The 16696-nt window shown below is 43.0% G+C and overlaps 1 protein-coding gene across 4 annotated transcripts in view; it reads right to left on the reverse strand.

The window, feature by feature from the left end:
* PECAM1 (platelet and endothelial cell adhesion molecule 1) overlaps positions 1–16696 on the reverse strand; it is a 61214-nt gene that overhangs the window by 27258 nt on the left and 17260 nt on the right. For all 4 annotated transcript variants that reach the window (XM_043584995.1, XM_043584998.1, XM_043584997.1 and 1 more), the window contains 7 exons: positions 12200–12475; positions 7483–7731; positions 5424–5699; positions 3301–3588; positions 2492–2599; positions 1356–1383; positions 518–594 (listed from right to left, as the gene is read on the reverse strand). In XM_043584995.1, the coding sequence (XP_043440930.1) occupies positions 518–594; positions 1356–1383; positions 2492–2599; positions 3301–3588; positions 5424–5699; positions 7483–7731; positions 12200–12475 (1302 nt within the window). The remainder of the gene's footprint in view (positions 1–517; positions 595–1355; positions 1384–2491; positions 2600–3300; positions 3589–5423; positions 5700–7482; positions 7732–12199; positions 12476–16696) is intronic.

Consider the following 16696-nt stretch of genomic DNA (forward strand, 5'->3'; position numbering starts at 1 on the left):
CAGCCTCTAAGCATGCATTCCTTTATTGTAACATTTTTTTTTTTTAATGCCTCCACTAGCTGAGAAATACTTTAATTAATTGTGGCAAAGTTTGAAAGGAAACTGTCTTGTGCTTGTAATAAACAATTCCATCCAAGAAGATGTTTTACCAGTGCCCTAATTTGGTAACTGGTCTCTTCTCTAACAAAAGGATAATGATTATACTTGGGCACTGTTCAAAGTTTTGGAAGATAACCCAGGATGGGTATCCACGGCATTACAATTATTCTCCACATTCCCTGGGATGTTTAGAAGGTGGTAAAATTAGGATAAAATGTTCTGCCTGTCTTCCGAAGTTTTTGGTTTATTTATCAACTCACCCTTCCATGACTGATTGGATTAAGCGCCCCTGCTTGAGGACAGGGCTTCCCTTCCAACTTGAACCCCATTACCTACACATTCTGCTTCTAAGACCGGTAGGGGAGTGTGTAGCCAGCTGGGGAAAACGCTTAGCAACTGCGGGAAACCAAGACTGTACCGTAATGTCTGTTGGCTTCGGTATCGGGATCTGACAACATCTTCTCATTGCTGGAATTCAGAAGTGGCGCTGCTGGCCTTAAAATGAAATTTAAAAAGTAAAGAATAGATGACTTTTTTTTTTTTTTTGGCTCTAACTTCAAACTAATAAAATAACCAAGGAAAGATCATGAGAAAACCAGGAAGAGTTTTCTTTTTCTTTTCTTTTTTAAAGAGTTTTCTGCAGTTACAAAAACTTTACCCTCTCCTGTGGAAAGCTAACATTGTTTTCAGCTCTAAGATTATTTGACAAAAACTGTTCGCCGTTAAAATAAATGTCAGCGCCAAGGGGAACCTGAACTGCAGGCAGCCTTTATCAGGCGAATCCCACCCCTCTGAGTTCCTCAGCCTGTGCTACTGTTTTTCTCCAGAACCATCAGAGCTATCATTTCCATACTTTTGGATTTGAGGTTTCAAAAACAGTAAAATGATTACAACCATTTTTTTTTTAGGCCAACTCTATTTTACCAAGAAAGTAAATTCTAAAAATTCCCTCTACTGTCAGTATAATTTCATAAGGAAAAGGGGATTTGACAGGTAAGAGTGTCGGAAGGACATGGCTTCAGAATAAGGCCATTCTTTCCCAGGGAAGGGCGATTGGCAATCTTCCGCGGAGACAAACACACACGCATGCACACACGTACACACACACACACGCATGCACACACACCTCCACTACTCACACCTAAGACCTTATTTTTCTGAGTTTCCCAAGAAAAAATTCCTGATGACCAGAATTTCCCTACAGTTTCCACATGTCTACAGAGCCACCCGCATCTCTTCCAAATACTCACACTGACCTGGCCATCTCCACTGGCGTCTGCTTGGCTTTAAAAGAGAAAGAGAAAATCCAAAGTCAGTATAAAATAGCCATGTCCATACCAGATAGGAACACTCATCTTGACCATATTTGACTTTCTTGAAGGCTGAATACCCATAAAAAGAGAAAAGAAAGCCAAATCTGTTCCTGCCTTTAAAAGAGAAGAAAATAAACAAATAAACAAAGTAAGTCTTTTCTTGCTCTTATACTGAGAGATTTCACATCATTTCCTTCAGGAATATGACATTTTGACTGTTTTAGCCAGGAGCGATTTTCCTTAGTGGAATGTGATTGAGATGAAGATAATGATAAAGGAACCAGATAAGCCAGATATACAGGCAATTATCGCTTTGATTCAAGAAGATTTCAAAAAGTAAAAGTGACGTCAATCCTTCTGCTTTTAATTCCAAGCTGGCCTGAGACCAAGGCCAGGGTCAACCTTAGGAAGGGGTTGGTTCTGGAGCCCGTCTTCCCAGAAGGGTGGCAACTTTCTTGCTCCAGAAAAAGCCCAGGGCCCCACCTCATCCATCTGCCCCCACCCATCCCAGGTAGCCTTACTCCACAAACATTTTTGCAGAATTTACTGGGACTGTGCCCTTTTCCTTGAGTTCAGGCTAGCTGACTCTGATTTCTGAGGGTCAGTGGGTGATCCCGGCTTCCCTTCCGTGCATGGTTAACCTCAAGCACAGGGTAGAAATCATGGCACAAGTGGCAGATTAATTGGGAGGCATTGAGTGTGGGGGGGGGGGGGTAGCGTGTCTCCATAGCACTCACAACCCACTCTACCAACTGCAGGACTAGGTGTGGCCAAATCCACAGAAACAGCTTCTTCTGATCACATGTAGATGCAATCTTCCAGATTCATCTTTTCTGGGTTGTCCCAGAAGAACCATTGCGTTCACGTGTGCCTAGCTAAATCCAAGGGGCAATAAAAGCTTTGTAGCTCAAATCTTTGGTTATCAAGGTGACCCCCCCCCCCAAGGAGAAAAACAATTGTCTCCTCAGTTCCCGCTGGGGCAGAGCACCAGCTCTCCATGAAGCTGAAGCATTTCACATCCATGGCCAGTTTCCTTGCCAGGGCGACCTGCCAGAATGCAGTGAAAGAATTGTACTTACCCTTGGCTTTCTTCAGAAAACAGCATCTGGCTCCAAGTATCAAGGTGGCAATTATCACTCCGATGACAACCACGGCAATAAGTCCTTTCTTCCATGGGGCAAGAAAGACTGGAAATGAAGAAAGAAACACGCACACGCACACACACACACACACACACACACACACACACAGGTTTTTCCTCTGTCAACAAGAAATAATATCAAATTTAAGCAACAAATAAGACTGAATTTTATAGTCCTTGTAACCAGCATCTTACATGAGCATCTACCTCCAAAGAACTCTTGTGTTCATAGCTGGTGCAGAAATGTTGTTTTTTGTTTTTTGGGTTTGTTTTTTTTTTTTTTTTTTTGGTTTGGTTTTTGCTACAGCTATGGTCTTAAAGGACCATTGGACTGAAGTAGATTACTTTTTGGGGGTCTATTCATCCCTTCTCCTTCACTAGGAAGCCACCTCTACCCACATTGGTGGGCTCCTGAAACTATGTCCCTTCTGCATGACCCAATCCTCTTGGCCACAGGTGGTCCATGGGTGGACATTTGACCCAAGACAGGCCAGTTGATATCTCTCTACCAAGAATTTGGAGTTACAATTATATGAGAAATTTCTAATTTTTATAATAACCAATTCCTCTTCTATATTTAATTTGGGTGCATGTCTGTCACTTGCAATAAAAGAACCTTGAGAACATTGGTCTCTCAACCCTCAGTGAAATGAGCTAAACAGCCACCCATTTCCTCTTACAAGGGGTGAGACTTTGGCTTCGCTCTTGGAAACCACACTATATCTCACTGTTGAGACCCTGACTCACCTCTGACTGTCAGTATGTTGCTTTGGGGATTGCTTTTAACAAGGTTGGCTCTGTTGAAGGCTGTGCAGTAATATTGTCCCTCATGTTCCTTGCTAGCCTTATCCTTGTGCCAAATGGCATAGGTATCATTTGAGATGATCTGGTAGAAGGGACTGCCCTCCTTTTCTCTGTAAAACCTGTAGGTGATGGGACCAGAGGCATCATTCACGGAGCACCGAAGCACAACCTCCTTCCCAGACTCCACCTCTTCATTCAGCAGGATAGTGAGCTTGACCTCATCCACAGGGGCTGAAAGGCAGAGAAAGGGACAGCACTGAGAACCGGGGGAGTCACAAGGGAATGAACATGACACAGCACTGCCCATGGCTGTCCTGCTGCTGCACGGTGACCAAGACTGGGATCCTTTTACTCAGTTCATTCCCACCACCCTCCCTGCCCCATCAATACCACATTCTTCAGAGCCTCTCCTCCCCCTTAGCCCATAAGGGCAGCAACAGATGCCTCCTGTCCCCATGTGTTTTTTAAACACAAGATGCTCTGGACACATCCCCTCACTTAGCACCTCAAGTATTACTCCACACTTAGCCTGAAGATATGATTAACCTCTGTGTCCTGTTGATTTTTATTCTGTGTGAGTGTGCATGAGAGAGAGAGAGAGAGAGAGAGAGAGAGAGAGAGAGAGAGATTTCCCTCCCTGTGCTTACAAAGATGCATGGCATTTCCAGATCTTATGAACGAATAATCTTGATCCACCACCTTTAGTTATTCTTGGTTTTCTCCTTTTCCTTTTATAGATGTTCTAAACCAATCATTCTCACTTCCTCGTTTTCCCACATTCTCGCTACTCCTGACATCTGACTTTCAGTCCTCTGCTTCGGAAACTGCCCTCTATCTCTGGTTTTGAAGAAACCCCAAAGGTCACCAATCCCCTGACTAGCCCATCCCTGAGTCTCCAGCAGATTAAATCCAGCCTTTAATAGGCTCCCATCTAACCTTCCCATCTGTGGCCTCAACTGCTACCCAGCTTCTTCTGGGGCTTCGATGATGTCTCACTGCCCAGATTCTCTTACCTTCCCACCTGTCACTCCCTCTTTTTTCACTAGTTTTTCTTCCTTTTGCTCCTTAAATATGGACTTTCTGCAAAATTCAGTCCTCAGCTTTCCATCTCCATTCTCCTTTCTGGTGATTTCACCCACATTATAGCTTCCGTTTGTGCATTTAACACGTAAACATGTGGCATTTAGTGCCTAAATATATAGCTCTAGTCCAATTACTCCCCTGAATTCCAGGTCTGGATTTTGACCTGGGCATTTCCACCTGGAAGTTGTGCCGGCCTCTCATTCCCAGCAGATCCAAGCAGAACTCGATGTCCTCCCCTATATCTTTTCCATGTTTAATTACTGACATTTTGATCCTCAATTGTCTTCCCAAGTAGACCTTCCTATCGGTGTGAGAATTGACTGGTCAGCACACTGGCATCTGACCATGAATCACCTCCCTGAAGAGTACAGTGGGTCACTAGACCACGGAGCTGCTGCTCCCACAAAAAGGGAGGACCAGGCCCCGGATGGGAGGGTGGGGTTCCACCACAAGGGCAGATCCCAGAGGGTGCAGCCTGATTCGACAGCATCTCTCCTGATAAAGTACAAAGGGGTGGTGGCAAGCGAGCTTCAGGAGCCACGCTGCCTGGCCTTAATTCCCAGCCCCATTGCCCACCAGCTGTTTGTCCTAAGCCTTAGTTGTCTCATCATAAAACAAGGATAATGATCATGGGCCTTTCATGGCTATTGTAAGGATTAATGAGGATAATTTACTACAACACTTCACACAGGGGTGGGCACATAGTCGGGGTCAGTAAATGTCAGCCACTAATGCTGACCCAGTTTAAACCAACAGTTTCACTTGGCATTCTGCATTAGCTTTTTTTTTTCTTCCTCTTCCTCCTCCTCTTCTTCTTCTTCTTCTTCTTCTTCTTCTTCTTCTTCTTCTTCTAATGTTTATTTATTTTTAAAAGAGCGTGAGGGGGGAGGAGCAGAAAAAGAGAGACAGAGGATCTGAAGTGGGCTCTGCGTTGACAGCACACAGACCAATGTGGGGCTTGAACTCAAGATCGTGCAACTTACCTATCACCTTGACCTGCAGAACTTCACTGATCATTTCAGTATGGGAATGACAATTATCTGCGATACATTGGTATTCTACATCTTTTGTTGGCTTGTCTTTGAATACCGCAGGCTCATTGGAGTCCATGTTACAACTCTCCAAAATGCTATTTGCTTTTACAAGGTGATAGCTAACAGGTGCGGTTCCATTTACGGACTGGCAACTGACTGCTATGGTCTGTCCTTTTATCACCTCAGGGCCGGAGTCATAAAAAATCCTGGGCTTGGAGAGCATTTCTAGAACGAAAGAGAAAGAGACAACCTGAATGACGACTGAAAGCAGAAACAAAACATCCAGCCTAAGAGGGTCCTTCTCCAAACTCTAACATTACTATAATTTATTTTATTTTATTTAAGTTTATTTATTTATTTGAGAGAGACAGCATGAGCAGGTGAGGGGCAGAGAGAGAGGGAGACAGAGGATCGGAAGTGGGTTCTGTGATAACAGCAGACAACCAATGTGAAGCTCGAACTCATGAACCTTGAGATCATGACCTGAGCCAAAGTTGGATGCTCAACCAACTAAGCCACCTAGGCGCCCCCCTAGGCGCATTTACTATAATTTTAAATGCCTACCTGCCTTATCTACCTTTATAGAACTCCTTTAAGATTGGTAAGTAATGTGTGTGTGTGTGTGTGTGTGTGTGTGTGTGTGTGTGTGTGTGTGATGAGAACGGAGGGGGGAAATGAATGCTATCAATAAAAAGGGATGACACAAGTTCAAGAAAAACATGACATCCCCCTAAATACGTTTTTATAGGGGCACCTGGGTGGCTCAGTCGGTTAAGCGGCCGACTTCAGCTCAGGTCATGATCTCGCGGTCTGTGAGTTCAAGCCCCGCGCCGGGCTCTGTGCTGACAGCTCAGAGCCTGGAGCCTGTTTCAGATTCTGTGTCTCCCTCTGTCCCTGACCCTCCCCCATTCATGCTCTGCCTCTCTCTGTCTCAAAAATAAAATATAAAAAAAAAATAAATAAATACGTTTTTATATTTCCATGCATCTCACATGCACACACATCCATATGTTGTGGCAGTTATATTGAGAAAAGATATAAGGAAATGCATTAAAAATATAACAAGTACCAAACAGATTTTATTTGAAAACAAATCCTCAGTGCCTCAGCCTCTCCTGATCATAAACTGCATGCCCCAAGAAGCAAGAATTCTACTAGGTCCTTATTTAGAAGTTCACTTATTTATAAAGCTTATAAAACGAAATGACCTCCTTCCAAGAACAACAGAGAAAATGAAAATGTAATGGCCCACATTTGTCTCTTGCATTATTTCCTTTGGATTTCCATGATGAGAGAGTTGACAATAGACTACAATCCTCATTGAGTTGAGACTAAAATCTTGGCTGGCTAAAACCACAGCCACAGGGTAAACTGAAGGACAGTGACTGAATAACAACAGAGCCTGTGACAGCTTGACCAGAGTTCTCCATTCACTTAGACCCCTCTACTCAGAGGGTGGTCCAGGACCCAGCATCCCCAAGGCTCTATCTAGTTAGAGATGTGGAATCTGGCTCCAACCAGACCTGTGTTCTAACTGGGTTTTGCATGCACAGTCACTCTGAGAAGCACAGCCGTAGGTGGTTCTGGTACCTATGTTCGGCCCACCAGGAGTCCCAGCCCTGCTGGTCAGCCAGGATATGGATCAGGATATGGAATTGAGATCTTAAAATTTAGTGTTGAGCAAGCAGTGTTTCCTCCCTGACCTTTTAGAGGGTGCCTGTTCCAGCAGCCAGAATCTTGCCAACTCAGCCCCATCAACAGCATGCAGCCACAATAAAGCCATGAACTTGATTTTTGCCAACATTTTCTTTGTACCGCCTCTTTCCTGTCCTCCAAGAAGGAATACACACTTGTTTGGTCTCTTGATATCACTGCTTCCTCTTACCCCCCAGTTGTTACCCTGTCTCAGTCTGATCTGCCTTCAGACTGGAGAGGGTGGCAGCTGGTGATAAATTGCCTTTCTCTCATTCCACCCCAAGACTCTCTGAGCCAGCGAGGATGTACTCACCACACACAGTTATCTGGACTGCATTGCTTTTCTTGACCACCTTGCCAATGCCTGCATTGCAGGTGTATGTCCCTCTGTCCCTCTCTGAGGCTATCTTGGTGAAATTTTGAGACAGTGACACAATCGTGTTTTCCTTCTGGATGGTAAAGTTGGCTGGAGGTGCTCCTGGAATGGAGCACCACAGGTTCAGGCTTTCACCATGATCCAGGCGGGTGGCGGAAGATTCTAGCTTCGGCTTGGAAAACAGCTCTGGAAGACCAGGGAGTAGAAGGAGGTGAGATGTTTCCGGGCACCACTCCCGCAGCCCCCTTCCAGAGAGACCCTTGACCCAGCTGCTTTTGTCAGAGCCAATCCCCAAACTTGCTGCAGAAATTTCTCTTTAGCTTCTCATGAAACCCGATAATCACACAATTCAAGAGTTAGAGTTCATTCTTTGCCTGGGATTGCAATGGCAGGTTTTCTACCCTTGTTAATCCAATTTATTTCATAAAAATGAATTAGAAAAGTTTTTCACTGTGTAATGCAGCAGTGATGATTCATGCATCCACCCAGGTATTCATTCACTCATATGCTTTATTTCATAAGTATTTAGTACACACTTTCTCTGTACTGGGTACCTTGCTTGGCATCAGAGATAGCTGTGAAAAAAAAAAAAGTCCCTGACTTCCAAGTGGTTACGTTTAGTGGGTGATTCAGACATGGTTATCTGCAGGAGAGCCCATGGAGGGGATAGCTGAACCTAGGCTCGGGGAATCAGGAAAGGACTCTTACAGGAACTATCCAGGCAAACAGGGAGTGTTCTAAGCAGAGAGAAGAGCCAATGCAAGTCCTGGGAGGAAGTTGGAGCACCTGAAAGTCCTGGAACTTAGTGGGAGTAGAAGCGGCCAGAGGAAGACCTATAGATCTTGAAGGACCTTGAGAACCATCTAAACAAGTGTGAATTGTATCCTGGGGCAATGGGAACCATGCAGAGTTTGGCTTGGGGGAATGACATCAGATGTGTGTTATAGGGAGATATCTGGAGGGAGAATGGATGGGGCTGAGAGCCTGGACTGGGAGCAAAAAGGATGAAGTGCAGGCTTGATGCAGAGAGCATGAGGTTGGGGAGAAGTGGCAGCTGGTCACCATCCCTCCAGCACTTCCCACAGAGAAGATAACACCGAGGTTGTGTACTTTGTAAGCTGTAACATTCTATGCCACTTTAAGGAGTCACTAGCACCATAGTTGAGGTTGGATGTCAACAGCAATAAAGACAGAAGTTGACTTTTAAGAAGTCTTGTCATCTTATTTGAATATTCCCTGAAATGCATCAAGATTTCATAGTCATGGAAAAAAAAATATTTCATAGTCATGGACTATGTTTTTAATTTCAGCTCTGGAAAATTACTAATTAACTACTTAACCACTGTGCAGTGGTCCTTCATGTAAGCGAATGCATGCTGGCTTCAAGATTATTCCCTGTGATGCAGAAGGACGAAGTCAGTAATTTTTGAAACTATCTTCATATTGAGAAAGGAACTGAGACCCAAAGTCCCTCTTTGGAAAGCTTCTTGGGCTGGAGGCTTGAGAGTGCAGCCAGGAGTCAGGGAATCAAATTCTACATTTGGTTCTAAATTTACCTGCCATACAGGTTTTTGGGAGGTACAAATCAACACTGTCATTGTCATTGATGTTAAGTAGCTATCTATAGGAGTTATTTCCATCAAAATCAATCCCCAATGCCTTCCTAGTTTCCTCAACAAGGGATAAAATAAAACTTCAAGTAAGGTGGTAGTCCAATAATTAATCTATGTTTTATTAAGACACATTCCATCCTTCCTTCCACATAAGCATTGACTTATCTGTTTTCCTAGCACCATCAAAAGTTCTAGTTTAGGAATGGGAAAAAGAAACCAAAGAAACTGACATCCTAAAAGCCTTTACAATCCCAGTGGGCAGATACCAAAAAATGTGAAAAAAATCATTTAGCAAAAAAATTCCAAAGCAATGACTCACTATTTAAAAATATGTAAACGAAAATGTGAAAAATAGAAACCATCTTTCAGAAGTAGGTGCAAGATGGTTTGTAGGAATGAAATGTAAGGAAATAATAGTCCACTTGTAAATGATCCATTTGCAGGTAATGTAACAGACCAGCAGGACCATCACGTAGACTAATAAGAATTAGTCTTTTATTCACTTGTTGAATGAACACTTACTGAGCTCCTCCAATGTGCCAGTCTGTGCTAAGTGTCAATGATGTAAGGTGAATTGAGCCACAGATCTGGTCCTTCAAGAGCTTACCCAAAGTGGTGATGGCAGACTCTAGACCTTTGTAGTGACTACTGACATAAAGATGGAAACCGAGTGTGATAGGAACTAAGGTGTGACCATGGAACTGTCCTGGGGGACCCCCGAGGGAGATCTGGGGTTTGGTCTTTAAGGACAACAGAAGTTTTTCAGTGGCCGAGGGGAAAGAGTGGCCCAGGGAGAGTGGGAGGGACATTGGGAAGGGGATGGGGTCAAAGTGAAGGATCATGACCATTCAGGGTTGAAGCTCATGAACAGTGATGTCAAATAGGGATCATATTAGGAGGGCTTCTTCTATAGCTGGTTGAAGAATGAACTGGAACAGAGATACTCCAGGAAACCCCTGCAATAGGTAATCCTGGTGTAAGGGCCAGTGTTAGGGTGTGATTACCGAGACAAGAAGACAGAACAGAGCTGAAAGACCTACAACACCTGGTGACAGAACAGATCTGAAAAGGTAGACAGTGGGGGATGAAGGCGTCTTTTCTATCCAAAGACAAATGACTAATTCAATGACTTCTATTTTCATAAATCTATTGTGAGCTGCTAACATCACTCAATAGAGCCATTGACAGTGAAGCTTGATGGCAACGGGGGCATGGATCACTAGATGCATCAGTGGGCCTGGAGACCTTTCCAAAGGCTTGGTGGAACTTGAACATGAGGGTACTTGCCTGCCAGCCCTGGTGTGGCTCAGTTAGCTCTGGGTGGAAAGGGCAGAGCTCAGGATCACAGAGCACTCAGGCTAAAAGGACAGAAAGGGCAGGCTGTGTGTAACACTCTGTTATCTTGGGCCAGGGAGACTGATCTACTGAATGGCTTGTATACCCCACCCGATACAGACTTCTGGGTGTAGGTGATCACCTACAACAGTAGTATCCTAGGGTCCAATGATGCTTTATGCTTTCTTAAAGTAGCCTGGCCTGAGGGGTAAAGATGCTGCTCTGGCTGATGCAACCGTCAGTTGGTCCGCCACATGGTCCCTGTTGCTCTCACAGTAGTGTGTCCATCCCTTGGTTGTACTTGCTCATTGCATTGCATTCAAATAGTCTACTTTTGTCTGTGAGTTTGTCAGGAGCAAAGCCTGACCTTAGGCAGCTGTCTATCCCCAATAAGTTGCCCAGCATGCGGATGGTACTCAATGTATGTTGAATTGAAAACTTTTCTCTAATGAGATAATACATGTCTTATCAGCGAAAAATATCATGTACCATCAAGATATTTATCATTATCAATAATAAACTAAATTATTAGTACACACTATAGACCAGTGGGATCCAACACATATGCCAATCACCCAGTTGGGTAGTTGACAACTTTCCTATGATACTGTGGACTGTCCCTGTGACTACACTCAGTGCTTTACACATAGAAGGCTTTCAGTAAATGAAGAAATGAATGAATACCTTCACATGGCAACCACGAAGTGCTGACTCTCTCTGCCCTCTGAAACACAGTCGTCCAATGTTCATTCATTCATCCAACAAATATGTATTCAAGTCCTACTATGTGCCAGGCTCTATTCTAGGTGTTAAGGACATAGCACTGGATAAAATGGGTAACGTTCCTAGTCTCATAGGCTTGCATTCCAATGCCTGGATACATACAATAAACAGGAAGAGATAGAATATATTTTTTTTGGTAATAGGTGCTATGGAGAGAAGTAAAGCCAGGAAAGGGGGAAAGGAGTCCAATAGAACTTTTAAGTGCATGGGTTTGGAAGTCAAATGGGCCTGGGGTGACTCTTGTTCTGCCACTTGGTAACCCTATAATCGCTGGGTGAGTTACCTAACATCTCAGCCTCAATTTCCACACCCATAAAACCAGAATCATGATCCTTATCTCACAGCATTGTTATGCGCATGAAATGCAAATGTATGTAAACCAGTCATAGAGTTTTCAACAAAAGGGAATTGTTGCTATTGTTCTTGAATTTGCTAATGCTTTCTCACTCCTGACCCAGTCTTAGGACCTGGGTCTGGGATCTAGCATAGTGCCTGGCACAGAGGAAAGATAAATATAATAGCAGACACACTGGCTAACATTCACACAGAGTGCTTATTCTGTATGAGGCTGTTTATAGCAGAGTCATGTCATTTCATCATTGAGACAGTCCTACAGGTGAGTGCTGTCATTATCCCCATCTCATAGAGCTGTGCCAAGGAGAAGCTGAGTAATTCACCTAAGGTCACTGAAGTAGTGGGTGGCAGTGTTGGGATTTGATGTCAGAACTTGCACCCTCAACCACCACAGCTAACTGCTTACTGACTCTGCATTGACTTTTCCCCTTGAGCACCATGCCCCCACCTGAGTACATTCATTCAGACAAGCAGGAGCAGAAATATCCGCTCTCATTGGCCATTCTGGATTCCAGCACAGTGGCTGCTTGAGCCTACCATATTCACACATCCTCCAGCAGCAGCCCTACCTGTTATGTTGACCACGATGCTGCTGACCTTGGATATCCGGCTGGCTTCCACTTTGCACGTGTAGTTGCCATTATGCTCCACCATGGCCATCACTGAGTAGGTGGCCTCATTGCCATGCGTCTTGTGTGCTACAATCGCCTTGTCCTTCTGGATTATGATTTCTGGAAATGACTGCACCAGGTGTGTCACTTGAATGGTGCACTTAATGTTGAGCTGATCTCCTTCTGTGATCACTCCCTTGGGGCTGATGTGGAATCTGGGATTAGAGAAGGATTCTACAAGAAGAGGACAAGCTGGTTGGACTCAGGTTCAAAGCCGAGTGAGCGGAAGAGGCACTTACATCCTCCCCTTTTGTGATCTTTTTTGTTGCCAACACTATTCTTCCTAATTAATTAAACAAATTCAATCTTTTCCCTTAAAAACCTTCTCCTAAGTTGCTCTGATGCTTCTCACTCATTCTTGCAACTTCAGCCTCCTTAGCTGCAATCTCCCTTGACCTTCCCAAAGCCAAAACCACCTTCTCTAGATCTCATCTGCAGAATCCTCTTCAAATGACCTCAAAAATCATCAGAGCATTGGAAACAGACTCTTGCCCCTGCCCACCAAGGATTTTCTAGGCTCTTCTCACATAGTTTCATGGAACCATGGCATTTCAGCACAAATATTCCATAGTTTTCTAAAGTGACAATGATGTAAACTGTGCTACTTCATGGAAATGCATATTTAAATAACGATATGCACCCCCCCAAACTGATTTCTGGTCTATTCTATTTTTTTTTTTAATGTTGGCTGTGACTGACTAAATTGATTACATGACTCATGCAGCTTGAAAAACACTGTTTTAATAAAATATTGGTCAGATACCAGGGTGTGGGATCATCAGAAGATGGTAAGAGAAGTAGGGATAAGCCTTTGCTTCCACAAATAAAAAAATTGCAGAGCATTAGAGTACACACACAGATTGCCAACTATGCAAAATTAAGCCAAAAGTGAATTTAGAGTGATATACTTTCACTCACTTGTCTTTTTAAAAAAATTGTTTTAATGTTTATTTATTTTGAGAGAGAGAGCACAAGCAGGGCAAGGGCAGAGAGAGGGAGACACAGAATCCGAAGCAGGCTCCAGGCTCTGAACTGTCAGCACAGAGCCTGATGCAGGGCTCAGACCCACAAACAGCAAGGTCATGACCTGAGCCAAAGTCGGATGCTTAACTGACTGAGCCACCCAGGTGCCCCTAATTTGCTAGTTTTTTACCGCAAAGTCATTTAACTTCACAATAAATAGCTATCATTAAAAAAAAATAGTCTGCCGTTGTGGGAATGAAAGGAAACAAAAGCAAAAAATGAACTATTGGGACCTTATCACGATAAAAACCTTCTGCACAGTGAAGGAAATAATCAACAAAACTAAAAGGCAGCCTACAGAATTGGAGAAGATATTTGCAAATGACATATCTGATAAAGCATAAATATCCAAAATTTGTAAGGAATTTATCAAACTCAACACCGAAAAAACAAATAATCCAGTTAAGAAATGGGCAGAAGACATGAACAGACGTTGTCCAAAGAAGACATCCAGATGGCTAACAGACACATGAAAAAATGCTCAATATCACTCATCATCAGGGAAATACATATCAAAACCACAATGAGATACCACCTCACACCTATCAGAATGGCTAAGATTAACAACACAGGCAAGAGATGTTGGCGAGGATGTGGAGAAAGGGGAACCCTCTTGTACTGTTGGTGGGAATGCAAACTGGTGCAGCCACTCTGGAGAACAGTATGGAGTTTCCTCAAAAAATTAAAAATAGAACCACCCTACGTATTTTACCCAAAGGATACAAAAAGTTTTGAAGGATGACATGCACCCCAGTGCTTATAGCAGCATTATCAACAATAGCCAAACTATGGAGAGAGCCCAAATGTCCATCGGCGATGAATGGATAAACAAGATGTGGCATATAGGGGCACCTGGGTGGCTCAGTTGGTTAAGCGTCTGACTCTTGATTTCTGCTCAGGTCATGATCTCACAGTTAGTGGGATCAAGCCCCACAATGGGCTCTGAGCTGACAGTGCAGAGCCTGCTTGAGATTCTTTCTCTCCCTGTCTCTCTCCCCCTCTCCTGCTCACGCACACATACACTCTCTCTCTCTCAAAATAAATAAACGTTAAAGAAAAAAAGATGTGGCATACACACACACACACACACACACACACACACACGGAATATTACTCAGCCATCAAAAAGAATGAAATCTTGCCGTTTGCAATTACATGGCTGGAGCTAGAGAGTATTATGCTAAGCAAAATAGTCAGAGAAAGACAAATACCATATGATTTCACTCCGATGTGGAATTTAAGAAACAAAACAGATGAACATATGGGAAGGAAAAAAAGAGAGGAGGGGAAGCAAATCTTAAGAGACTCTTAACAATAGAGAAGGGAGATGGGAGAGGGGGATGGGCTACATGGGTGATGTGTACTAAGGAGGGCACTTGTGATGAGCACTGGGTGTTGTAGTAAGTGATGAATCGCTGAATTCTACTCCTGAAACCAATATTGCACTGTATGTTAACTAACTAGAATTTAAATGAAAATTCAAAAAAAAAAAAAAAATAGGCTACTCCCCTGAATGGAAGTTAAAAAACAAGAAAGGGCATCTTTTAGGATACTCAACAAATGTCCTCTGGAGAAGGGTAATCATCACTAAAGGTTTTTTTTTTTTTTTTCTTACATCCTAATTAACTCCAGATGCACCAGAAATCTAAACGCAGAAAAAAACAAGCAAACAGTTAAACTACAGAAACAGTAAGAGCAAACATACGTGCATTTTTTCCTTTAATTATCTTTAATAGGCTTTAGGTGTGAATCATGAAACTGAGATGCCAAAAAAGAAAAAGATGGACAAATTTGATTCAATAAGGATGAAACGCTTCTGCCTGAAAACTGAGCATAAAAGAAAGACAGATGACAAACTCAGGGAAATATTTGCATAGTACTTGACAAAGAGCTAATGCCTTTAATTTATAAAGGGCTCAAACAAATTAATCAGAAACAGTAAAAATGGGCCAAGTGTATATAAACAGGCAGTTTATGGGGGGAAATGTAATAAGTCAATAAACACAAAGAACATACTTGACCTCAGTAAAGACCAAAGAAATATAAATCACAAGAACAATGATATATCACTGTGTCTCAGATCGTCATAAACAAGAAAATGTTGATAATGCTACATAAGAGTAAGGATGTGGGAAAATAAACAGTAGCATCAGTTTTGATGGAAATGTTCAACCATTTTGAGGAGTGCTTTGGCAATATATATCAATATTTAAAATGCACAAAACATTTGAATCAACAATTTGACTGCCAGGAATCAACCTTATAAATAATAATGAAAAAAAATACTCACAGAAGTATACAAGCTATAAGTCTGTATATTGCAGGACTGTTTTAGTAGCAAAACACTGGGTTGGCAGGGAGTAAGGGGGACAGTGTGCCTGGGTGGCTCAGTCAGTTGAGCGTCCGCCTCTTGATTCTGGCTGAGGTCATGATCCCAGGGTTGTGGGATCAAGCCCCACATCAGGCTCCACACTGAGTTTGGGATTCTCTCTCTCTCTCTCTCCCTCTGCCCCTCTCCTCCCTCACACAGGTGCTCTCTCACTCTCCCTCTTAAAAAAAAAAAAAAAAAGGAGCAAAAAAACTGGGAAAATACCTAAAAGTCTATATTAGAAAAATGAGGTAAATTAGGTAAATGAGGTACATCCTATAATAGGATTCCGAGACGCCACTAAAAGGATGTAGATCTGTATTTCTTGATATGGACAAAGGTCTATAACATACTGTTAAGTTAAGGAAAAGTTACAAAACAGTTATGTTTGACAGGTCACATTTTTTGTAAAAACAAAGAAAAACAAACAAAAATTTTGTGTGTGCATGAACATAACAGTAGAGCAAGTCTAGGACAACACAAGTGATTCTCTAAGTATTGGTGCTATGAATGACTGTCACTTGATACTTTATATCGTGCCATATATTCTGGAAATTTAACCCACACCATGTATTATAATCAGAAAAATATGATATATACATAATATCATATGTATACATATATACACACACGACGGGTGGGAATAAAATGAGGTATCAAAAGCAGAAGGGTATCCGTGACAAACTTTGGGGCTCCTATAGAAAAGACTCGAGGCTACTGCACTAGTATATGCCTTCCCTTGACTCTCCCCTACTCACGAGTCCTTGTGCCATCCTACAGGCTGCCTGTGCTGGAGCTCTTTTCATCCTGGACACGCACGCCCGGGCCTCCCTCTGCTATTTCCTTTCTCTCTGAAGAGCATTCCTCAGGCCACCTCATCTGCTTCTTACTTGTCCAACATCGTGGTGATGGAGGGTGGGTAGAAGAGGGGAGTCCTTCCTCAAATGTGGGAGGCGAAGGCTGGGGATAGGGACCCCCCTTCCCTCCCAAACCCCTCCAGACTC

The sequence above is a fragment of the Prionailurus bengalensis genome, chromosome E1, assembly GCF_016509475.1.
Source record: "Prionailurus bengalensis isolate Pbe53 chromosome E1, Fcat_Pben_1.1_paternal_pri, whole genome shotgun sequence".
Classification (NCBI taxonomy): Eukaryota; Metazoa; Chordata; class Mammalia; order Carnivora; family Felidae; genus Prionailurus; species Prionailurus bengalensis.